The sequence below is a fragment of the Macrosteles quadrilineatus genome, unplaced genomic scaffold (genome assembly GCF_028750875.1).
Source record: "Macrosteles quadrilineatus isolate MER2022 unplaced genomic scaffold, UCM_ALF_1.0 Scaffold_1__1_contigs__length_201487025, whole genome shotgun sequence".
In the NCBI taxonomy this organism is placed as follows: Eukaryota; Metazoa; Arthropoda; class Insecta; order Hemiptera; family Cicadellidae; genus Macrosteles; species Macrosteles quadrilineatus.
Genome location: NW_026542594.1, coordinates 193,718,668 through 193,743,755, shown reverse-complemented (window position 1 = coordinate 193,743,755; position 25,088 = coordinate 193,718,668). Strand labels below are relative to the sequence as shown.

General features: G+C 34.9%; 1 protein-coding gene across 4 annotated transcripts; it reads right to left on the bottom strand.

Moving 5' to 3' along the window:
* Window positions 1-143: 143 nt before the first annotated feature.
* Window positions 144-23,968, bottom strand: LOC128992982 (gastrula zinc finger protein XlCGF26.1-like). 4 transcript variants are annotated; one of them, XM_054416741.1, is made up of 6 exons: window positions 23,658-23,804; window positions 21,067-21,271; window positions 17,565-17,699; window positions 17,123-17,230; window positions 15,733-15,839; window positions 144-1,291 (listed from the first exon to the last, which is right to left on the bottom strand). In XM_054416741.1, the coding sequence occupies exons 2-6, from the start codon at window positions 21,244-21,246 to the stop codon at window positions 190-192; spliced, it is 1,632 nt and encodes a 543-aa protein (XP_054272716.1). In that variant the 5' UTR covers window positions 21,247-21,271; window positions 23,658-23,804; the 3' UTR covers window positions 144-189. The 4 variants fall into 4 exon arrangements, with proteins under 4 accessions (XP_054272716.1, XP_054272711.1, XP_054272706.1 ...); XM_054416736.1 differs by lacking the exons at window positions 144-1,291; window positions 23,658-23,804 and adding exons at window positions 4,500-6,098; window positions 23,848-23,968; XM_054416731.1 differs by lacking the exon at window positions 144-1,291 and adding an exon at window positions 4,500-6,098.
* Between the last annotated feature and the right edge of the window lie 1,120 nt (window positions 23,969-25,088).

Genomic DNA, 25,088 nt, shown 5'->3' with positions numbered 1-25,088 from the left:
TTAAATTGATTGATTATTCACAAACATCTTGGTTCCAAATAAGGATGTTTTTACGTTCATTGGGATTTTAGTTTAAAAAATTTTTTGGTATTTTGATTCGGTGAATAAGGGGGAAAACAAGAGGAAAAAACTGTGTGGTAAAAATAATTAATTATATTAATAAATTAGTCACATAAAATTGAAAAGTCGCTATACTGGTAGGTTTTTATTTATCTTGGAAGGCCTGAAGTGCAATTGTCTGTGTTTGCGCATGTCACCAGCCTGCGCAAAGCCGCGACCACATCTTTCACAGATAAACGGCTTTTCCCCAGTGTGTGTGCGGATGTGGTGAGTGAGGTCGGAACTCTTACGGCACATCTTTGGACAATGAGGACATTGGTAGGGCCGTAGATCTTTGTGTATGTTCATGTGAGCGTTCAATTCTTGTTTCACTTTAAAGTTCCTGTTACATAATGAACAAACAAAGGGCCTCTCTGTCGTATGCCGTCGTGCGTGAACCTGCATGAGACTTCTGCTTCCGAATAGTTTGCCACAGAACGTACAAGGGTAGGGATCTCCATGCTTGTCCTTGTGGTGGTAATAAGCACCGTCAGAAAACATCTCCAAACCGCATACTTCGCAAACGTGATACCCGTCAGGATTTCCGTTTTCTTTAGTGAGTAGATTATGCTCTTTGACTTCGTGTCTTCTACGAGCTCCTCTGTTGGGAAATGTTTCCGAGCACAGGTCGCACGGGTAAGGACACTTGCTTTGATGTTTCAAAGTATGGTTTTCGTATGCGATACTGCTTCTGAGAATTTTCCCGCAAGTATTGCATAGGAATGTTTTGGCATAAGGGTTAGGCTTTTTTACTTTCGGCAGTAAATCTACGTTGGCTTCAGGATGCATGATTTCCATGTGTTTTTGAAGATGGTCTATTCTTCTGTAGGTTGCGTCACAATAGTTGCAAAGATGACCTTTTGTTTGATGCAAACTCAGGTGAGTTTGAAAGGCGACAATGTCCATGAATATTTGGTTACACTCCTCGCAAATGAAGCCCTTAGTATCTTCCATTTCTGCGGCGTCCTCAAATTCAGGATTAACCACTTCCACAGATGATTGTATCAGTTCTCCATCGATGTAAGCTATGTATTGCCCTTCCTCTAAACCTTCTGCAAATTCACTGACAATGATAGAAGTTTCTATATCAGGGTGTTCATACACCTCAACTTCATCCATGATGCTTTCTTCGTTGGTTTCAATAGTTTCTACGATTTCATCCTTTGTGTTTGTTTGGACTATGACGAAATTGCTGAAACAAAAAAAAGTCAAAATACAAGAGAAAATCTTTGTATGAGTGAATAAAAAAAAAACGTTAAAAATTAATGTTGCCCTTAACACCATTGGGGAATTGTAAGGGAAGGATCTGAATCCTGGTCTTATTTTGCTCTAAAACAACATTAATTAAATGTCAGACAAAAATTGGCAACTGAGCCCAGAATAGACCTTGGATGGAAGCTTAACATTTTAACTCTTAGCCAGCCAGTCAAAGTGGATAGTGTAATTCACTTAAAGTTTTTACTAACAATTAAGTTTGCAATACAGGAGCAAGGTTTCAAAAACAATATAATTAAAGTTTTGATTTAGCTACAACTGTATTTTACAAAGCCGCCGAATTGGTAAAACTTGTGACTTTTAGACTAAAATTCTACGGACCTCATCACACGAAAATAAAAAATGATCCCATAGTCAAAAACTTAAAAACAAAAACAATATTTCTACTTTCTAAATATCTTTGAATATTCAGGCATTAAGAGGGTTCTACCCGGTCAATTCAAAATGGCGGCTAAACATGCCTCTACGGTACAAGCTTTCAACACTCTAAAACTAATTTGTTTCCAATAATTGTGTGTTTTTTGGGCTCTTAACATAAGAGCTTGCAATGGATGTGGATAAATTAATGCTATTTAGAAGCTAAAATCACTTGTAAAAAATACTAATTTACGGATTTTCAAAATGATTTTGTAAATATTTAAAGAAACAATTACAAAGTTTCAGTTCATCCAGGGCATAATTTGGTTCTTTGTGAATGTTTTACAGTCTATTTCAACTAGCACTTTAATAGTGCCACGAGGTTCTTTTTTGTGGGACCATGATGTCGCGGAACCAGCCGATAGGTGGAACCCTCCTAAAGAGCATTTCCTGTTCATAAAATATCAATGAAACTTTATAACATAAAATTTTATCAGGTAGAGGATTTTTTTTTCAAGGTTTAGTTGGAGTTGGACCAATATAATAGTGTCCTTGGCAGCTGGGTTCAATAAAAAGTCTTACAATGAGCATCAGGGAAAATCTCTTTGATGTTGGAAATCCATTTTGTATATGTAAATCTTACACCTTGCAACTAGATCAATAAAATGATCGCATGGTCTTTCTAAAGCTGATTTTCGGTTCAAAAGCCCAATGGCAATAAAAAATGTCGCCCTATCGTATCGGTTTGATGAACAACTTTTAAAATTATCTTTTAAATACAGTTATTAGGGAGTGAATAGTTTATTACGGAAAGAACCTTATTTTCTTGAAACGTTTGTTTAGGAATGTAAATATGTATCAACTACGCCAACAGGAAAGGCACTGTTTAAATTTCTCTATACAAACTAAACTTAATACCTCTGCAGAAATATTCTTCAATTTAGGTGCTTAGTTTCCTAATATAAAATCGATAGTGATTGATATTCTTAATTAATCAATGAAACAATAATTAAAAAAATAAAAACTAAGTACTTGTTATAGGGTACCTTATTATTTAAATAGGGAATAAATTTGACATGACTAAATATTTCAGAAAAATTCAATTAACACGTTCGCTACTGCAATAGTACGGCCTGTTTCCCCCCATAGACTGCTGTCGCACATATGCGACGGCCAGTCACATTAAAATAGACTGTCGACGCATATTTGCATATTTGCCGTCGGGGTTCTAATGTTATTAAAATGCTTATATCTTTGTAACGGTCTATTTGAAGGCACTGAATTCCCTGCATTGATCTACAGAGTACAGAGATGTCTGATGCACAACTGCGTCGCTTGATCTGTGGATATGATGATTGGTGACGTCATATGATAGTTGGAAAAACTGGTCTTTACTTTTCTGCATCACTGTATTAACTGCATTAACTTGTATGTATGCAGTATGTATGCTGCATTATCCTATGTAGCTTTTATATTTGTTCAGTTACAAACTGTTCTTGAATAATCAGTTGTTTTTTTTTCACTTACTTTCACCTCAAAACACAAACAAAAATTGAACTGTCGCATAAATGCAACGTTTGGTCTATTTAAAGAAAACTATGATAATTTTCACTATTGTCTTCGCTGTAGACCGGGCATCGCAAATATGTGACATTACAAAAGGTTATAAAAAATACAAAAAAGAAGAATAAATTATTTACAAAGACGAGTGTAGCGTATTACAATGTAAATGATCACTGTTTTACAGGTTTTCGATTGTGGTCCATGTGTACTGTTAACCAAGTGACAGCCGGTCTATGTGTAAGATTCAAATGTATACCTCAGTCTGTGGCAATGACTGTGGCGTCGCATGTATGCGACGCTCAGTAGCGAACGTGTTAAACTAATGGAAATTCTCTTAGACTGCAGGTTTGCTGCTGTGGTAATATTTAATTTGAAAGTGATGCAATTATTCATAAATGCAGTTTTGTCATCAGTAATGACAGACTTTAACATATGCTTTAACTAACCATATTTCTGTAATAGGACTAGTTATTCCAACAATTGAAAAAAAAGTTCTAAAGAGTTAACCAAGTAAAGTTTAACATTTTCTTCATTATACAAGGTACGGTAATACAACAAACTCAACAATCAATGTACATAAATAAATTTTTATTTACAAAATCAATTAAAACTTAAACAATAATTTGTTAAAACGCTCATAACTAGGTTTGTACAATTTTAGTTACCAAGGCTAGTACACAAGTTTAACAGTAAAAAAAATAAAAATAGTTGCACCTTTTAATAAATTAAGTTACAAAACGAGTAATAGGCTTTGTTAAAAAAATTTTTACATTTACTTTTCACTGAATCATTGGCATTATTCATATTTAGTATTTGCATGAATATGTATTTTTTAAAGCATCGGTGTAGTTAATGATGAATTCAATAATTCAATCATTGAGATGGGGACGCCACCTAGGTGCGTATATTAACCCAAATATCAGTGAAGGATGAGTGTAGAATGGTGTGTGATGACATGTGTAGCTTTGTTACTGACTAATTTAAGCCCAATGAGAACAGCTGGGTCCAGTTTCGGAACCATCAAAAAGCTACTGACTTTTCTCAGGATCGAACCGGCGACATTTTGATTACTAGGCGAGCACTATAACCACTCAGCTACCTAGCCAGTCTTTAATTCTTTCTGGGATACAAAAATATCCCTCGATTAAAGCTAAAATAATACATGCGTTCACAGAAACCAAATTCAACAGAAGACATTGCTTGCTAGATAACTGAAATAAAAAAAAAATTCTTATACAATTTTTAAAATGCTTAAAGAACATTTTTTTACTAAAATAGAACGCCTTGATACATGAGCTGACAATTCCTTAACGGAATTAATTTTTCACATAATTTCTTCCTTGTGAGAACCTAAATGATCCTGAAGTTCACCATCAGTAGAAAACTCACTAAAGCAATGGTGGCATTGGTACTGAATGTCTTTATGTGTTTCACAGTGGTCTTCAAGCTCAAATTCTAACCTAAAAGCTAGAGTACAGTCTTTGCATTTAAAAGGAAAAATGGTACGTTCTTTATCAATCTTGAGGGATTGACTGACATGAATTTCATTCAAGTGAAACGTCAGAGCAGTTTCACTTCTGAAAGGTTTATCACACAAGTCACAAAACGTTGAGTTAACGTGACACAAAGAATGAGCCAAACAGAAATCGTTCGTTGTGAAAACATCTCCGCACAGACTACATGCAAGAGGCAAATCCCTCTTTGACGTTTGCTGCAAATTGACTTTGGGGAATGACTCTACACTTTTAACTTCTCCATGTAATTTTAGATGATTTGTGAAGACAACTTTATCCTTAAATTCTAAACCACACAATTTGCAAACCTTGTCAACCAAAGGTGCTACTATTTTATCCTTGTCATTTGTGATATTTCCACATTTAAAACAAACATATCCATCTTCATTTCCACCATGAACTTTTCCTAAATGAATTTTCAAAGGCGTTTCGTGGTATGCGTAGAATCCACAATGTTCACAAATAAAAGGAAGCCTATCATTATGAAGAAAAATTCTATGGCGTTGCAGTGCGACTTTGCTATCATACTTTTTCCCGCAGAGATCACAGAAAAAACCAGGCGATAATCTTTTCACCGCACGAACAGTTACATGAGAAATAAAGTGATTGTCGATCACTCGGCTGGATTTTAATTCAACGTCGCAAATCAAACAAATTGAATCATTTAAATGAGTTTCTTTCAAATGAACCAAAACGAGCTCCTTGGACCTGAAACTTTCTCGGCAATCGGCACAAATATATTCTGCTAAAAAATGTGAATCCTCATGAGCCTCTACTTCGTTGATCATTCCAAATCTTCTGTTACAATATTCACAGATTAGGTCATGATTATCCAAATGCATCTCAAAATGACAATCCAAACTATTTTGGTCCGGAAACTGTTTTTGACATATACTACAAAAATGACTTTCGAGATAGTGAGGGTGTAAGGCACTGTGTAGCGCAACTTGTTTCAGCATCAAGTTCCCCTGGCCACAAACTATGCATTGGTATAAAGTAACCGACGACTCTAAACTTTCTTGAACCCTAAACCCCAAAGTGGCTGCGGAACTTTTGGCAGCTTGTTCTTTAAGTATTTTATAATTAACAATCTCGTTAAGAGCAGTTTGCTTCTCTTCTTTAGTATGCCTCTTAGAATGAGCTAAAAAGTCCTTGAGTGCCATGTTGGAGGCTTTACAGATACTGCAGTTGTACAGGGTACCATATTCCTCATCACTTTCGCGGTCACTCAAAAGTTCGTCTTGTAAGTCATTATCACTGTATTCCATCTGTTCTTCCATTCTCACAGACCTGCAATACAATGATCTGTGTTAATCAGGTCAGTTTCATTTATCTCTTTTGTTAGTGAAATTAAGTTAATTGGCCCAATCCTCGCAGTTCTCTTTTTGGCACGTGGAATGTTGCACAACACCCAATCATTTACAATGTGTTTTTTTTTTTGGCCCGGATAATATTGATTTACCTGACTATTAGCGACATTGCTGTTTTCTGTTTGCTCCGTTTAGTGCTGAATAGTTTTTTACCAATGTCCGTTAGCACTAGCCACATTTTGAATAGTAGGAACCCGAAGATGACAGAAATTATTGTACAATATCTTGATTGAGTGACAAAAGTTGAAAAAAAGTAAAAGAACAATGATTATTTTGGTAGCTGGTTTGACCTTAAAATAAGTCAGTAGCTTTTGTATGGCTTCAAACTTAACACAGCTGTTTCAAGTTTGTAGCAAATATACTTGAGAAATCTTCTTCAATTTTAATCTCATATCAGGTTAAAATATACAGTATTGTGTCATTGTGTCCTTGCCTTGATGTAGTGATAATATATTCATAAATATTCATATTCATTTGAGATTGGGACATATATATGAGGACGAGTGTAGAATGTTGTGTGATGCCTTGTGTAGCTTTGTTACTAAGATCAGCTGTTTCATTAGTTAGGACCATTATTGAAAGCCCAATGATCAAGGACAGCAGCTGGGTTCAGTTTCAACAATGATAATTCAATTAAATAAACTATTTGAAACAGTTATATAATCCTTATCATACAAAGTAGTGACAACATTATAACAATTTTCAAGATTGTTGGATTAGTTTTTAATTTTGATTAACTTTAAGGTTCAAGACTTCAACTTTGGTTTATCACAACATATTAAGGAGATTGTATGTTTGTGATCTTGCATGTTTGGACCTTTTCTTTTTCAAATTGAAATAGATTTTAAATATGGGTGATTTTTTTTTTAAATATGTTCTACAAAAACCTATTTTGTTACAAGCTTCAAATTCTTCTGACCTTAGAGAAGACAATATATATATAACTAACTAGCAGAGTACCCGTCCTTCATACGGGGTTGGCGTGTAAGTATAAAATGCTTATTGCAGTTATACTCGTTCTTTGCTTTTGCAATGGGAGAGGACACAATTTAAGAAAATTTGGTTATTTTGAATTACCTTAGGCTATATTATAGCACATCTTACCATAGCCATAATGTTCTACCACTGCCCCTAAACAATAAAAAAGTGAAATTCTCATTTACACAGCTTTTTGTTGCTAGTTGGTTTAAATTAGATGTTGTCATAAATGAAAAAAATAGCCACTGGGGCGGAGCTCAAAAGGATTTTTGAGATAAGAATGATTCTATATGTTAATCGGGAATGTGAGCTATCATCACACCAAATTTCAGCCCAATCCGACCAGTTTTTTTCACGTTTTTGCCACAAACATCCATCCATCCATACATAAAATCTTTCTCACTTATAATAGTCGTAGGATATTCTGTGGATAATTTTAATGTTATTGCAAACCTGAGAAAGAGGTCTACCTTAAAAACGATTATTTATTTGATAATCCTCGTGAGACTAGCTATCGAAGTTATAGTACATCTGGATTTTTATTTTTTATGGATACGGATAGCTAGAAGGTGAGCAATTTTATCATTATGATTGATCCCAAGATCAATCAAGTCATGCATGGCTTTTTTTCTTTATTTCAAATTTTCTAAGAAAACATTGTTTTTAAGTTGTATATATGTTCTATCATACACATACCATGAGTCCAATTTCCATAGATTTTCCAATGATATCATTGGTACTTGGGTTGGTATATGATATCAATAACCAATCGTTGATCTAAGTACGCATTTTAGCTCAATATTTAAAGTATTTTTTTTTAATTTCTGATTTCAAGAGAAGACTTTATAGGAGATTGTTATTCCATTATTTACTTGGCAATTAATTATGTGAAGATAACAAAGCGACCATTATTCAAGATTACTTTACCCATTAAATCTGAAAAGAATACGTAAAAGTATTCTTTTTTGAATTCCTTTTCTTCAATTATGTTTTTGTGAAAGTTGTTCAAGATCACCAACAGTTTAGTATAATAAATAATTATCTGATTCTAATTATATAAATTACAAGCAAGAAATTTGGATCTACAAAACTACTATTATGTTAAGAACAAATTTAGTCTTCTGAATGTATCGCATACTAGTAATTTATGAATTGCAAATTTAACGGTTCTAAAACTAGCTTTTGTATTTGGTTTGTTTCGTAAAGAAATATACACACTAAGTATAAAAATAATCTTTAATTATTTTATAATATTCAGATACAAAACTATCAAAGATTTCATAAAAATCCAGCGTGATGAGTTTTGATATGACTGGTGAGATATCGCTTCTGGGCGAAAGCAAAGCCGCAATGAGGACAAACATGAGATTTCTCGCTAGAATGAGTCCGTTTGTGTCGCGTAACTTCGTCCTTCACAGCGAAACATTTACCACAAACATTACAAGCGTGAGGTTTTTCCCCGGTGTGAGTTCTAGAGTGGTGTATCAACTGCTGTTTCCTCCGAAACTTTTTCTCGCAAGTGTTGCATTCGTGGGGGAAATAATTCATGTGGATCCGACGATGTATGTAGATAGAGTTGGGAGTGGGGAAAGATTTGCCGCAGACGTCGCACATGAACGGTTTTTCCCCAGTGTGTGTCCGGCGGTGATCGTTAGTCGTCGCTTTGTTGGCGAAGCTCTGTCCGCAGATGTCACACTGGTATTTCTTCACCCCTTCGTGTACACACCTCAGATGTCTGGTTAGGTCAGTGTTGGATCTATATTGTTTACCGCAGATGTGGCAGGTGAAAGGACGCTCGCCAGTGTGCACCCTTGTATGACGAACGAAACCTTTCTTGGTGCGTAAATGTTTACCACAAATTCCACAGCGGTAGACAATAACACCATCGATATTTTCTTTTGCTCGATTTATAGTTTCATGATACATATCCTTAGAACTGTTTTTCTTGAATTCATCTTCAAAGTGTAATTTATACAGGGTTAGGCAAAAGTCTGGAACCCCCCAGATAACTTTTTAACGCATTGCAGTAGGATAACCAAACTCGGCACATATTTACAACATATGAAATTGTACTTTTTCATCAAAGTGACAACTTTGCCCTAGCCCCCCCAAAATGGGGTATTTTGGGGGCAGCTCCAAATTTTCGAATATAAACACCTATCAAGTGACCTCTCATTTTAAAGGGTTTATCAAGAGAAATTGAATGGCGCAATCCAGAGGTCAATATCGCACCCCTAATCAAAATGGCAGCCAATTTAATTTAAGATGAGTAAGCAAGATAAAGTCTGGACACCCCCAGTTAACTTTATAACGTGTGACAGTGGGAAAACTGAACTCGGCACATGTTTACAACTTTAAAAAAATCACTTTTTCATTAAAATTAGAACATGTACATGCTGGGCAGCCCCAAATTTTCAAAGCAAAAACCTATCATGTGACACCTAATTTTAAAGGATTTCTCAAGACAAATTAAATGGCGCAAACTAAAGGTCAATATCACACCCCTAATCAAAATGGTCATTTTGAAGTATCCCCTATTATCTTTTTAACAGGTTATAGCAGGAAAACTAAACTCAACATACCTTAATGAAAAAAGAGAATTCACCTTATGGTCAGTATTAAAATATTAAATTTTTAAAGTTAACTGGGGGTGTTCAGACTTTATCTTGCTTGCTCATCTTAAATAACTTAATTGGCTGCCATTTTGATTAGGGGTGATATATTGACCTCTGGTTTGCACCATTCAATTTCTCTTGATAAACCCTGTAAAATGAGGGGTCATATGATAGGTGTTTACATTTGAAAATTTGGGGCTGCCCCCAGAATACCCCATTTTGGGGGCTGGGTCAAAGTTGTAACTTTGATGAAAAAGTGAAATTTCTTATGTTGTAAATATGTGCCGAGTATGGTTTTCCTACTTCAACGCGTTAAAAAGTTAACTGGGGGGTTCCAGACTTTTGCCTAACCCTGTATATGTGTCTTTGTAAATCTGCCTTTCGTAAAAACGAATTACTACAAATGTCACACTGATGAGGTTTTCCTTTTTGATAAATTTCATTTTTATTTGATTTGTGAGTATTGTCCCTGTGGTAAATCAAGTCACGTTTCAAGTCACATGTAAAATCACATTTTGCGCAAGAAAATTTCGATTCACGTAGTCTTATTTCGGCTTTTACGAATAAATCTTCACTGGCGTACTCTTCTTTAACAGAATCATCGCTGTCGGTATAACAAGCTTTGTCTTCACTCCAAGACGTATTGCATTGCGAAAGCTTATCATTTGCATTGTTTAACTTTAATTTAGGTGTACATTTAGTGTTGCTGTCACCATTCTCTTTGTTCAATTCAAACACTTTGGAATGAGACTTGATTTTATGCTTTTTCAGACTGAATCGGTCCAGGAAAGACAATGAGCAGATGTCACACTTGTAGACCGCAGAGTTTCCATGAGTTACCATGTGATTCCTCAGTTGAGGTTCGCTCGTAAACCTAACGCCACAGTGTCCACACTGCATTTTGTGCTCAATGTATAAATGTTTTATCAACAACGTCTGGTTCTCTCTCTTTGTTCCGCAGATAACACAGTAAACAGAGCTGCGGTTCGCCCACTGTAGCATCCGCAAGGCTATCTGAGTTTGATGGTAACTTTTGAACGATCCCAAACACCTGCAAACAACGGAAATTATGGAACTCTCAATTTTCGATAGAAACTTTATTACAAATATAAAAGATATTTTCATCTTCAACTTGTTTATATAGTTTGTCCTTTTTTTTATTCTTTTTAATAGGTTTTACTAGATGTTTTCGAGGTATAAATTATAAGTAATCATTGTAGATATGATAGGTACATAAAACATATAGTAGACAATTTATGGTTAATAGGGTGGGCATACGTTTTCACTAGAAAGTGTTTGCAACAGTTTTTTCTCAGTATTTCTTTGAAATATAATTTTAACAAAAAAAAGGAAGATTTATGATACTGGTACACTAAAATTAAAATAGTGGTAACAAACCAATGTATACAACAAGAATATATGAAATACATCTTGATAACAATTTGGATTTTGATACAATATGCAGACAAAGGTTGATCTTCATTGTGACATTCAGTCATTGACCAGTTAGCTGTAAACATAGTGTTTTATAGTGCTTGCCTCTAACCTAAAGAAACAAAATGTTGTTTTCACCACTCAAAAAAATGTTGAGAGATAAGTACCACTTTTATTTTGTCAAATTTGCTACAAATTTGGTTTATCCTTCTGATCTAGTTTACAGCACTAATCCATAAGGCTACAGTTTATCACACTTTTAGAGAGGAAATATATTGTGCAAACATGCACATTCTTATAACATTCATATGAAACATACTAAAATAATTTTACACTGTTTCTGGGTTAAAAAGTAGTTTCAACCAAATGTTAAAAAGCACAAATATTTAATAGGTTTGGACGGAGAAACAAATTTAACAGTATGGAATTAAAAACGTTCAACAGGCACAATGCCTCTTTGCAAATCTTCAGTTCGGCCGTGCCGCGACTTCATGTGGTTCCTCAAGTATCTCTTCTGGCTAAAGTTCGTACTGCAAACTAAACAGGCAAACGGTTTCTCGTCGGAATGCACGTGTAAGTGGCGATGCAGTTCACTCCTGGTGCTAAACGCTTTACCGCACTTGTCACATACGTGGGTCTTCTCGTTGGTGTGTGTCGGTAAGTGACCGGTCAGTTCCTGTCGGCGACGGAAGCTTTTACCGCAGTAACCGCAGGTGTGGGGCCGATGACTGGAATGTGTGGAACTATGCTGATACAACGCAGCCTTAGACCTAAACATGAGTCCGCACTGGTCACATACAAATGGCCGCTCTCCCGTGTGTGTTCGTTGGTGATCCTCTAGAGTCGCACGGTTCATAAACCACTTGTTGCAGATGCTACACGGATGGTTGCGTATCCTAGCGTGAACTTCTTTCGAGTGTCTCGTCAATGATCCAGAGTCACGAAAACACTTACCGCATTCGTTGCAACAGAATGGTCTTTCTCCAGTGTGTATTCGTATGTGTCTCTCATAACTGCATTTGGCTTTAAACACTTTATTACAAATTTTGCAAGTATATGTAGCGATGTTGATGTTTTCCAATTTTCTTTCTTTACTATCCGACTCTGCTTCGAAGATATCTGAATTTAGATGTATCAAACTGTGTCTTTTTAGATCGGAATTTCTGGTAAACTCACGTCCACATGTACATCGGTGTTTAGACTTTGCACACATTTCATTGTAATTTTGTTTGTCTTTCTCCTTTGTTTCACCTTCTTTATTTGCCTTTGAACAAGTCTCGGGTGTTTTTAAATCTGAAGTAAGTCTTTTTCTTTGTTTGTGCTTAGATTTTTTGTTGATTAATTTGTCCTTCAGCGCACAAAAGGCTATTTGAAAGCTTCTGAAGGATAAAAACCTGCAAAATAAAGCAGCCAATCACTGTCTCGGAGTATTTAGTATGAGCATTTATTCATAACTATACATCTTCACCATACCATCAATCACCTTTAGTTTCCAATTCATTTTCAGCTTCACTTTGACTTTTTAACTCCAGAATAAGCTTGTCTAAAATACGTTTTTTAACATCTACATACTATTGTTGTTCAAACCAGAATTTAAAATATTAAATATTTTTTTCAGGACAATTTGTTAAACCACACTTCTGAATTTTATTGATTTAAAATTAAGTAGGCTATTGGTCTTAACTAGTAAGTCAAACAAAAGTCTTTATTTATATGCAATCTCTCCATGAAAAAAACCTCATGGAAAAACTTTATACCAACCAGAAGAAAGATTCAAATGAAATGAAATATTAGCTAAAAAAGGGAAATTGCCATCATGGCGCGAGTAATTGGCCTGGCTTAGCCAACGGAATGTATTATAGCAGACGACAACACAGGCTTAACACAGATTCGTCGTAAAACGTGTTACTGTTGACGCGCTACTTGTGTTGTGAGTCGTCGTTAGTGGGTTAAGTCTGAGTAGGTATGTAGCAAACAGATTCTACATAATGTTTATAATGCATCAGAAAGCGAATTAAAGGTTTAGAAAGTATCAAAGTATCCATCTAGTATGTTGATATTTCATCCAGTGTAGGTACCTTAATTAATTATGAGAAAATATGGTCAGGCAATTGGGGTGGTATAGTATTTTCCTCTCTAGGTTTTAGCCCGGAATAGTTTTTCCGCATTACTTCAGACTATTACTAGAGGGCTGCAGCATTGTCACCTAGATAAAATCCATTGGCGATTGGCGGTATTTGAACCTGGGACCTCAAGCACCAAAGTCCCACACTGTGCCACTAGACCAGCTCGCTCCACAGTGAGCTGGTCTAGTGGTATAGCACGGTGCTTTGGTCCTAGTGGTATAGCACGGTGCTTTGGTCTTAGAGTTCAAATCTCATTGATCAAAAATGGATTCAACTGAGTAATAAAGCTGCTCCTATGTAAAAGGTTGTCACAAGTTTTTATTATCAAAATCGTCGTAGTTGATGCGATCCACCGACATATTGTGCTGATCTAAATTACTAATTTCTATCGAATACACAAACTTGTTTACCTAGTCAAACTGCTGGAATGACTTATTGTGAGCTACAGCAACTGTTATAACCCATCAACTATGTCAGCAACAAAAAGCAATGTAGAAAATTTAATTTAGACACTAGCAAGTAACACAATCTGACTGGCTCGTACACTAATATGTTCTTTTTTTAATAAAAACTAAATGATGTTTTCTGAAAACAGGTTGAAGTCAGACAGTAACAAGATCAGGGTTTGGACCGATCCCTTCCAAAAAACCTTAAATACCACATTGGTCTACATGCATTAAAATAGATTTAAAACATTCAACATCCGACGATCTGACATTGGCTTAAAAACTTAATTAACCACTAAAAAAGATTAAATTATTACTAGCCCTATTATATTCTATTTAAAAAATTAGGTATCATCCCGAAGTTGGGTTGTTACAAAGTTTGACTTTCTAAATTGTAAATAGAGGTTATAATTATGTAACATTGACACAAGGGTGTATGTTTCAAGCATTTATGTTATGAGAGCAAGATTACCTGAATGTGTCAAGAGTTCATCCTGACACGGGAAACACAACAGCTCTACAATATAAAAAAATATTTCACTGTGACTAACAGAATTTTTCAGCCAAAAAAGTTTAATTAGGTAGCTTAGAAAAGTCCAGGTAAGCCCTAGTACACAGACAATTCAATAATTTATTCCATGGTCGCAAAAAAGTGTTCATAAATAAAATGGTGTAAAAAATAGATCTCAAACTTAATGACAAAACAAGTCAATGAAAATAATATATTCTACACATGACAAAGTTCGTCACGGGACATACTATTGTGCATTTGATGTGTCTTCTGTCTGTACTAATTACCTGGATTTACTTTAAGGTAAGCTAGCTGCTATACCGTTATTCTCAAAATCACACATCTGGCCTTGGGCCTTTCCTTAAACAAAACCCAAATGAAGAAATGTCTTCAGGTCAAATAGTGGATAGGTAACTTTTGGTTTCTTGTGCCAGAGTGAATTTTCCCACTCAGGAAATCTTGCTAGACCAACAAAAATGCTTGGTTTGTATACAAGGGTTGCACGCAAATCAAGGCCAATTAACCTCTCAACACGATCGAGCAAGATCAAATCTGACACCAGTATACGAGTTCCTTACTTTATTCACATTTTAGTTGTTTTCTTTCCCTATACGACAACTGCTTGTCGTATGAACCGACAAAAATAAGGAAATTCAACACTCCCAGAAGAATCATGTTGTGATTGGGTATCTGTTCAAAAAGGAATTGCACCCTGATAGGAATCTGTTGGCAGTTGTAGGATGTGTATGCAGAAAAGTGTTAAAACGTACAAAATGAGCAATAGTGGCTTAGGTAGGTGCAGGATGTGAATAAATGCGCGATTGTCCAGCAGGTAATTATTGGTTTCAACCGAGACAGAGATTCAAGTTAAGAGAATTTTGCAAAGAATAACAGGGTTTACTGTGAGCTCTTGATCGTCTTATAAAGTTGTCACCCGTCAGTTTGGTAATCTTTCATTTAGTCACACCACTGCACAATTTTATTCACTTTGGGCACTGCTTCAACGCAACTGATGAAAGTCGGCAGCCATGGTCGGTAAACTACCAGCATGCAAACAAATTGTCAACGTTGTGAAAAATACTATGACCTCCTCTGAACTTACTTACCCTTACAAACATTTTCTATAACCAACCACTCAACTTCATTCACGTCCATCACTGGCGATGAGCTTCAATAGGGGTTTTTGACTTAGACCGCAGAAAACAAACACGAAACGCAATTTGTACTTGGATGGAGGTTTTATTTCTCTTCCTGTTGTTTGTGACGGATTGTCTCAAGGAGGTTGAAAACGGCTAAAATATATTGGTCGAAGTAAAGAACCCCGTGATGGATTCAGATTAGAGCTAGAATATTAGGTCGCAGCATGAACTTGATAAAGGCCTTAGTTTACGAGCAACCCTAGTAATTAACCTAAAACTAATGATAACATTTTGAAAACACTGACCTTGAATCTGCAGTTTTATCTTCTATAACATCAAATTTGTCAGCAGGAATAATTTCTTCTATTACATTTTCCTCATTTACTGATGAAGTCAATTCCGGTTCTTGTTCCTGAAAAATTAAAACAATTCATTAACTATATAGTGGTTTAAATTACCTTGTTACTGTCAAAGCGATCCTTTGTAGTTAGTAAGACTACAGCTGTTTCATGCTTCGAATGGAGCACATCATCAGGTCAGAAGAATGTCAAGTAGTCTTCATATTCCTCGCAGTGGAGTTCGTCAAAAGTTTAATAATAAATAGAGAACAAAACACATAACACACGGAAACACGAAACATTTAATATTGGTCGACCAGACGACGGTAACAACACACGTGATACGGCGCCGGTTGAGGGTGAGTCGCGATTGTAATACGCGACCTACTAATGTTTAATGGAAAGTATTGTAAATAAAAACAACTGTTATTCATGGGCAAGACTTAATAATTTCAGTTACGGTGATAAAATGACAATACACTGGAAAACTTTAAAATTTTTTACACAGATAGTAAGAAATAACAGTATTGCAGTATAGCGTATTGTATTGTAGTAAGTGGATTTTTAACTGAGTAGGCTAACACATCACGAATACTTCTAAATACGACTAATCTTTTTATAAGAACTGTTTAATCCATCCACTTTTTTAAGATAACACTATATGTGCTGCCAGGAACTATATAGCTTTACAACATGTCATTATTATCAGCATATCCAATCATTTCACCCTTATATTTAAACGACAATCAATTTTTCAGTAAAAGAAGAAAATAATAACTGAAACAGGAGTGTTCAAACGTAAGACAATAAACTCGCTATTCCAAAATTTAAAGAGATACTTGCAAAAAATGTTGTAAAACTTACAAAAGCATGGAACACCACCACATACAAGGTGTACATAAAAAGTGTACATTTAGGTGTACATTTAAGTGTTGTTGTATTCCTAATGGTAACTGAGAAAAAAAATGTAAATTTCCATGTTATTCAGAGAATAGGTAAGCTGTTGCAGTTTGCTGGTTTTATGGATAATTTTGATCAAATTTATGTATTTTTTACTAAGTTTTTAATACTTCACTAAAACTACGGTTGACTACCTTCATGTAGATGCATATTATTGAAAAAATGGAACCTCGCTTTGCTTAGTCTGCAGGTTTGCTGTAGCAGAGGTATTTTGTCTTTTAAATGTGCATGTTTTTAAGTGCATTCAGTAAAATTGTAAACCCTGATGACATTATCGAGTAAAGCATCAAGACATCATGAAAATAGTTTACTAAGGGTGACATAGTGGATTGCATTGATAAAGGATTTTAGACTAAGTTCACAACCATTAACTACAAATCTACGAAACTGTAGTTACCTGTAAAATATACGCAGCGTTGTTAATTTGCATTTCTGGAACACTAGCTTGTTGAGAGTTACTGTCCTGTTCAACTTCGGTGTCATTTTTTGTGATTTCATCGGTTGTCTGTAAACATAAAATAACCTAATTAAGTCCGACAACTTTGCTAGGAACTAAGAAAAATATTCCAGTAACTTTAAAGATTAAGGCAAGTAGTTTTATTCTTCTTCCTTAATTTAATGTTAAATTTATTGTAGCACAAGGTAGTTAGTAGTAAGTTTTAGATTTAGTTTAGGCGTACAAATCCAGCAGATAGCTACAATAGACCATTGCTGCAGTGTAAGCATGTTTTCTGTAGAACGTTAAAGTGTATTCAGAATTTTGAAAACTTTTGAAGCGCTTTTTCATCCATTGAATAATCAGCATTATAGGCTACTGTATAAACTTTCAGTCCACTTACCTTAGTGTCCTTGCCGGAGACAGACTTCAGTTTGTCGTCTGCTTCTATACATCCTACTACCATGTCATGCCAAGCTATCAGAGTGGACGCACACTGGTAGCAAAGATTTGTGGGTAGTGTATCACTCTCAGCAACCTGTCGACAGGTTTTATAATTGTACCACCCAGTGTTGGGGAAGCTACTTTTAAAATGTAGCTAGCTACAACTACTGCTACATTTCCAAAAAAGTAGCTTAGCTACAACTACTGCTACATTTCCAAAAAAGTAGCTTAGCTACAACTACTGCTACATTTCCAAAAAAGTAGCTTAGCTACAACTACTGCTACATTTCCAAAAAAGTAGCTTAGCTACAACTACTGCTACATTTCCAAAAAAGTAGCTTAGCTACAACTACTGCTACATTTCCAAAAAAGTAGCTTAGCTACAACTACTGCTACATTTCCAAAAAAGTAGCTTAGCTACAACTACTGCTACATTTCCAAAAAAGTAGCTTAGCTACAACTACTGCTACATTTCCAAAAAAGTAGCTTAGCTACAACTACTGCTACATTTCCAAAAAAGTAGCTTAGCTACAACTACTGCTACATTTCCAAAAAAGTAGCTTAGCTACAACTACTGCTACATTTCCGAAAAAGTAGCTAGCTACAACTACAGCTACAATGAAATGTAGCTACAGCTACAATTTTAACTACTTTTCTTCCAAAGACGTTACTTTTTATTCCACGCACATTAGGTAAATGTAAAATCAATTGCAACTACATTTTTATTGAACAAACATTTTAAACAAAAAATGTCAGTATTGTATCTAACATTACTTGGAAAACAAATTATTCCTAGATTGTATTTAATTTGTTGGCATTATAAACCTAAAATTACAACAACAGAACCAAATAGTTGGGTGTCCCATCATCATATTTAGTACTTATTTTTAAATATTGCATTATTTTTAAGCATCTTATATGTAAATTTCATTAAGTTCAAAGGACATACAAAAAACTATATTTTAAAAGCTCATTTTATTTCTTTAACATAGATTCATTTATAGATGTCTTATATCAACAATTAAGACCAATAAAACTGTAAAACGATTATTTAAAAATACTTTTTTGTGTTACAGAGACTAGCCTCCTGAAATTGGAGTTTATTGCATTTCTTTACTTTTAATGTTAAAAACGACATTGCTATAACTTTTAACCATAGTGATAAGTTACTTGTTCTATGAATAACACTTTTCAATATCAAGAAATCGTCCTTTATTGTCATTATGCATAGGGCAAATTGTGCTTCAACCTAGTTGGTACAGAAAACAGTATTCAGCAACTTAAGTTACCTATCCTGAAATCGGATTTTGATTTAAACATGTTGAAATTTGTATAGTAAAAATAACATGTAGGCCTACTTGGCTATGTAACAAAGTTGGCTATAGTAGGCTTGTTCTTGCAAGGGACTAAACAGATATATTCCTAATAATTGAACTTGGTATTCGTCTTAACCCATAGCATAGCCTAGGAATAGGCCTATACAAGAGCTGTTAGCAGGAGTAAACTATGCTATTTTTTCAATCTAAGTTTCATGTTATATGGAGATTTTTTCGTTACAATTATCATGTAGTCTAGGCATATCTTAAATCTCATCAGGTAATTTCCTCTTTGTTCATTTAGTAAACCTTTGAACAATTTTCGTAATCTAACCAAGGAAGGGCTTGTGATGACGAACCATAATCAACAGCTGAAGCTAGACCAGCTTTCTCATTACTTTAAGGTTTAGTGTTGGTTTCCATTAAAACCCAAGTTGGTATACTATCAATATAATAAAGAAACTAAATTGATTACTAATTTCCCTGTCAATCACTTGCAAGCATTCAATAGCTTCTCTTGTCACCGGTATCGTTTAAACGTCGTCTGCAACTAGCGATTTTATTTTATCTGACAGTAATCATAGAGTAGTAAATTAAGGAAATGAGAGCCAAAAATGTGGATAACACTCATTTAATGGCCTCCATGTCCACACAAGTTGTAATAGGGAATGAAACGGCTGCAACCAGCTGTATGACGCCAAGGAAGTAGGCCTAATTTTTTTGAAAATCTCAGTTTGAAAGAGGTTGTTTCACGTAAGGTTGAGGTTATGATAAAAATCACTATCTCAAACAATGTTAATGTAGCGAGAAAAGTAGCTAAAGTTCCGCTACAACTACTTTAAAAATGTAGCTAGCTACAGCTAACGCTACTTCCCAACACTGGTACCACCTAAGTTATATATTGGATTATGATCATACGTTATCCAGTTTTGAGCGAAGTTTTGAATATTCTACAAGAAGTTTACAGGGTCTTTTTGGTGCTAAACTCAAAGAGTTTATACTATCAAAGACTTTTATCACCCCCGCAGAAGCAAACTTGCAGACTAATTCTTTTTTTTTGATGGGTTTTCACTTAAATATTTTCTTAATCATGTCTCATTTTTGTTCCCTATTAAAATAGCCTAAACAAAATAAAATCATCTCTATTTTTCACAGAAAATCTGTATAGCGTCTTATAAATAAAAACTAAACTCTTAATAATATTATAACAACTAAAATTTAACAAAAAGCGAACCTCAATGGATTATAACTAAAATTCAAGAAAGACGAAACAAACTTTGTTCGAACACTCTCACTGCCCCAAACTGCCACTAAATACGACAAGAATAGATAGATCAGTCCATAGTAACATTAGGTTTAACGTGTACTTAGGTTTTCTGCTACAATGAGGTTAATCATTTTTCAGTAAAAATGTACCTAATAAGTTTTCTTTTAGTATGAAAATATACATTTTTATTTTCTAGTTTGACTAAAATATATCCATAAACAAACAAACTACAACAGTTAACTTATTCTCCATTAAGAATAACATACTAAAATTTTTAAGTTTACAATTTTTTCATTAAAATTGAACAAAAACCTCTAATTAATATAGGTACTGGATTATTTGTTTTTTAGAGCTCTACAAAATGTTTTCAAGCTATAAATTATTGGGAAATTCTGTGTTTTGAGGGTCAAAATGAGAAAAACTAATTTTTACCCTATAAAACCTTATGGTACGGTCATGCTGGTTTAAGAACTGGATGAATTAACATAGGTTTGTACACAGTGCTCGATTTGCGGGGGAACGCGATAGAACAAAGATCCAGTACCTATCTTTCGGAAAGATAAAAATGTTGGTATAAATAGGTACTGATCACATACCTAAATAGGTTACAGTTTCGGCACCTCTTTTTTTTACAAATCGAGCAACGGGTTTACACGTTTAGGCCTATATATATTTGAATTTATGGTGTTTTCGGCCTCTGGAAACATAAAACTAAGTGAATTGGTCCAGGCTCCAGGTCTTACCATGAGACCAACAATAACTTAATAGATTATTTCATATGGGAAATTCGCTAATAGGCCTATTCCCTAAGTGGGAAATTCACAGATATTCACTATATTCGCTAAAAGTTTAAGGAAAGCAAAGACCATGTTGTTTACCTTTATTGGAAGATGTTTTGATATTTTTTCCTCCAGCTCGTGTTCCTTACCCTCACCATGGAAAATTGGGATCAAATATTCATTTGGGTTGGCACAAATGCGACACAACTGTGATATGTCTACGTCTAATTCATCTGCCCAAGCAGATTCTTCTTGTGGTAAACATTCCTCTTCTTCCATTGCAGCGTAAAGTCTAAATAGAAATCTGTTGACATGATCAATAAGTTAGTATTGATAGATATAACACTTTATAAACATATTATAACTATAGGCCTACCTATTTATCTTTCACAGCTACTGAATATTACAGGACTAAACTCAATTCTTCTGAAATTAACTTCCAAGGTTTATACTCCTCAAGAACATCATTACTTAGACTCTCTCTTAACCGATCTTGGATCAACTGATAGATTAACCGCAACTGCTCAGACAAAAAGAGGTCAGTTTAAATCCAACCTGAAATTTACTGGACTTTTATTATGTCAGCGTGGTGTCACTAACTGCACCAGTTAGTCAACGTAGTGCCACTTTAGGTTTAACTTCTAGACATATTTGATTGGAAAGTTAGCTCCCGTCCCGCTGTAAAGATGTCTGTTCAAACGTATTTCAGGTATCTTTCTGTGACTCGTGAAAGAGTCTCTAAGCTAACAAGTGTTAAGAATGTGGTGGTAACATGGATTTACGTAGTGGATCTAGAAGGAGTAAGTTTAAGAATCAAAGAAAAAAATTGTCCAGGTAAAGCTAAGAAAACCAAGGTTTAATTCTTCCACAAAGGTACTGCACTGTAATTTTCTACGTAATTTGCCATTATTCGACAAATAAAAAACACTAAACTGCTGAAACTTTCTTGAACTACACTTCAAATGGCTCTTTACTGTAGGTCTCGTCCCCTATGATTACCCAGGTGCGATACGAGACCCCGAGATTACATTGCCCAGTAATCTGTTGCGCATCATAACCTCACAATGAAAGGAGAGAGGAAGCACTGAGTGTTTGTTTATGTGAACCATACAATGTTGATAATCTTCAGCCAGCCCAGGAAGTGAATATGACTTCATTGAACGAGACCCTGAGATCATGTACCACACAGCTGTAGTAGTTTATTATTCATTTGTATTTATTCTTTTCCTACCATAACAAATTAAAAATAAATATGTATCTGTTTATATACGAATCCCTAATAATTGTAACCGTAGTAAAATATAAATTTTATCTTTCTATTATAACATTTTATATTAACGTGTTTCCTTACTGCTGATTTCAGGCTAAACAAAATGCAAGTGAAATATGTTTACACTTACGAAATAAATAAATGAAATGAAATAAAATAAATTACGTCCTACTGTATTTATTTCTCGAAATTGTTACCTCGAAATGAGTGCAACCACATTGAGTCGTGTTGGCAGGGGGAAGGGGTGGGTGTGGGTGCAACCTTGAAGCTATAGGCCTATTTAGACTTGTACCACTTCCCTAAAAGGCTTGGAAAGGGGATTTCAATAGCAAAACAATGATACAAAGTTGTTTATCGGATATTCCTTGTCCGGTTTGGCAATTATTTATCATCGATTTTTGTATGATTTAGTAGGGACCAGGAGAAATAGGCCTATTCAAATTAATGGAATGATTTGCTTTTTTACATCAAAATATAACATTGCACAATCGTGATATTTTAGGTCATTTACCAATGAATGTCCTTTATTACGCATCCTTTGGTGCTGTTTTAGAAGAGAAACACATCGATAATTAAAAATAATTTATGTTCCCGTAGTAGTTGAAAACAATTATCATGTAAACCTATAAAACATTAGATAACTTTGATCTTGAATTATTTCTTGGGTTCCTTCTTTCATCCAAGCATTCAACAAAGGTGGCCATGGTTACTACTAATCACCCCATTAGCCTCATGTGGTGCTTGGAACAACTATTTTTGATACAAGACCCAGAGGTCTCGTATCGTATTTAAGTAAAGGTTTATTACTTGAGTGCGTTACAAGATCTATTGATCTCGTTCAATTCATGTTTACTTGTTCACACATCAAGAAAAATGCATTAAGTTATATGTTTATGTACAACTTTCATTTCTTCACGATAACTGTAGGCCTACGCCAAAATATCGATGTCGTAACCTTAGGAAAGAAGCCAAATTATGGGTTCTGCACCACGGGCTAGGTACGATACGAGACCTCGGGATCTCGTAGCGTAGTGAACGTGTTAATTATTACGCCACCTCTACAAAGGGAATGTAAACCTAGCTTACCGTATTTAAGTATGTTCAAAGTTGTCGATTTTAGTGAGTTTTATGGGTTTAACTCAGCATCACCAGCAGAAACAAAAAAATTATTATTCAAAAAATTAAGATAAGTTAAAACCTGTGGAAAGATATGGATGCATATAATGTAGGCTAATATTTACTTACCACCACAATTTAGAACTACATACTTACACATAGGCCTAGCCTAAGGAGTAGCCTAGGCCTAGCTTTCCAACGAGATATAGGCCTAGCCTATCATGGTACAATGACTTTAACCTAGGCCTAGTCCTAGTCGGCGATCGATTTAATTTGAATGCTATGTAGGCATAGCATAACTTACTGGTTCCTTTTCCATTCATATGAAAATGTACGATTATTTGCGTATCTTTATGAATAAAGAGTTTATCATCAAACTGAAATACATGATGTTGACTAAATACAGAGTTAAGTATGTTTACTCATCAATGAAATTACTAAAATTATAACCCTATAATTAATTAGCCTATAAAGAATTTGAATGTTTTACTTACACAACACAATAAACAATAACAAAACAGACACTTAAGTTAAATTTCACCGACCATTACACCAAACTATAAAACCGTTGCAGCGTCCACAAAGTTACAAAGCAAGATGATAAAACCAACATGGCGACCGTTTGGAAGTCTTTGCTGCTGGTTTCGAGTTTCGAGCATAGGAGCCTCTTTTTATAAGCAATTTCCGTTTCCTTTAGTGGTGTTTTTATACTATGTTACTCTTCAAAATATGGATCTTCCGATCATTATCATTAAAAGCTATAATACCCCGCCACAGCAAACCTGCCGTCTTAACTAACGTGTACCTAGGTTTGCTGCTACAAGGAAACTAATCTAATCAAGTGTGTTTTTAAGTAAAATAATTATAGCTTAGTATAAAATCAATAAATTTGCCAAGTTTGATCAAAATATATATCCATAAACAAACAAACTCCAACAATTTACAATATTATCGATATAAATAACATGGGAATTTTAAATTAACAATTTTTTGAGTTTTCTCCGTAACCAATAATCGTACAAAAACACTTTGATATATTGAATTATTTGTTTTTTTAAGCTCCTTAAGTAGGTCTAGATAAAAATTGGGAAATTTCATGTTTTAAGGGTAAAAAATTAGAAAACCCAATTTTTACCCCATAAAACCCCGTTCCCATGGTCCGATCTTGCTGGTTCGCGAACTCATTCAAGTTTATCCCGCCTTACACCTTCGCCTTCAAACAAAATTTCATCAAAATTCATCAAAGAGAAATTGAATGGCGCAAACAAGAGGTCTTACTCAAGCCTTGGAAAGTGAAGCTGGAGGCCCCCACACGGCGGGTACTGCGCTGAGACACCTCCTCCTGGGAAGAGAGACTCTCAAGAAGGTACTGTGGCTCCTGTAGGACAAGCCATAATCACGCCATGCAGCACGCCATAATCCTACAAACAGTGTCTACTGTTGACATCCTCGCTGGAGCTCTAAATGGAGAGACATGTTCAAATCTTTTGAGCCCAAAAATGAAACGAATTGCAGAGTTTTGCAATTTTTGCATTCGGTTCATTTGTTCTGTTTCCATAAGCAGGGAGACAATATGTAGGACTTTGGATATTGTCCTTTGTCTAGTGATAGGTTTATCAGATGGGTAATTGATTTTTATTGCATAAGGACTGACAGTTTTTATCATTTCAATTGAACACTACCCACTGCTTTCGATTTTATTTAATTCATTACGCCCATAACTTATTTTTCACTG

Bases quoted from the DNA above. Each gene is read 5' to 3' on its own strand.
- LOC128992982 (XM_054416736.1), bottom strand. From the start codon at position 21,246: ATGGAAGAAGAGGAATGTTTACCACAAGAAGAATCTGCTTGGGCAGAT. The intron at 17,700-21,066 runs GTAAACAACATG...ACCTGTCGACAG, and splicing joins CAAAACATCTTCCAATAAAG to GTTGCTGAGAGTGATACACT. The intron at 17,231-17,564 runs GTAAGTGGACTG...TTATGTTTACAG, and splicing joins TCTCCGGCAAGGACACTAAG to ACAACCGATGAAATCACAAA.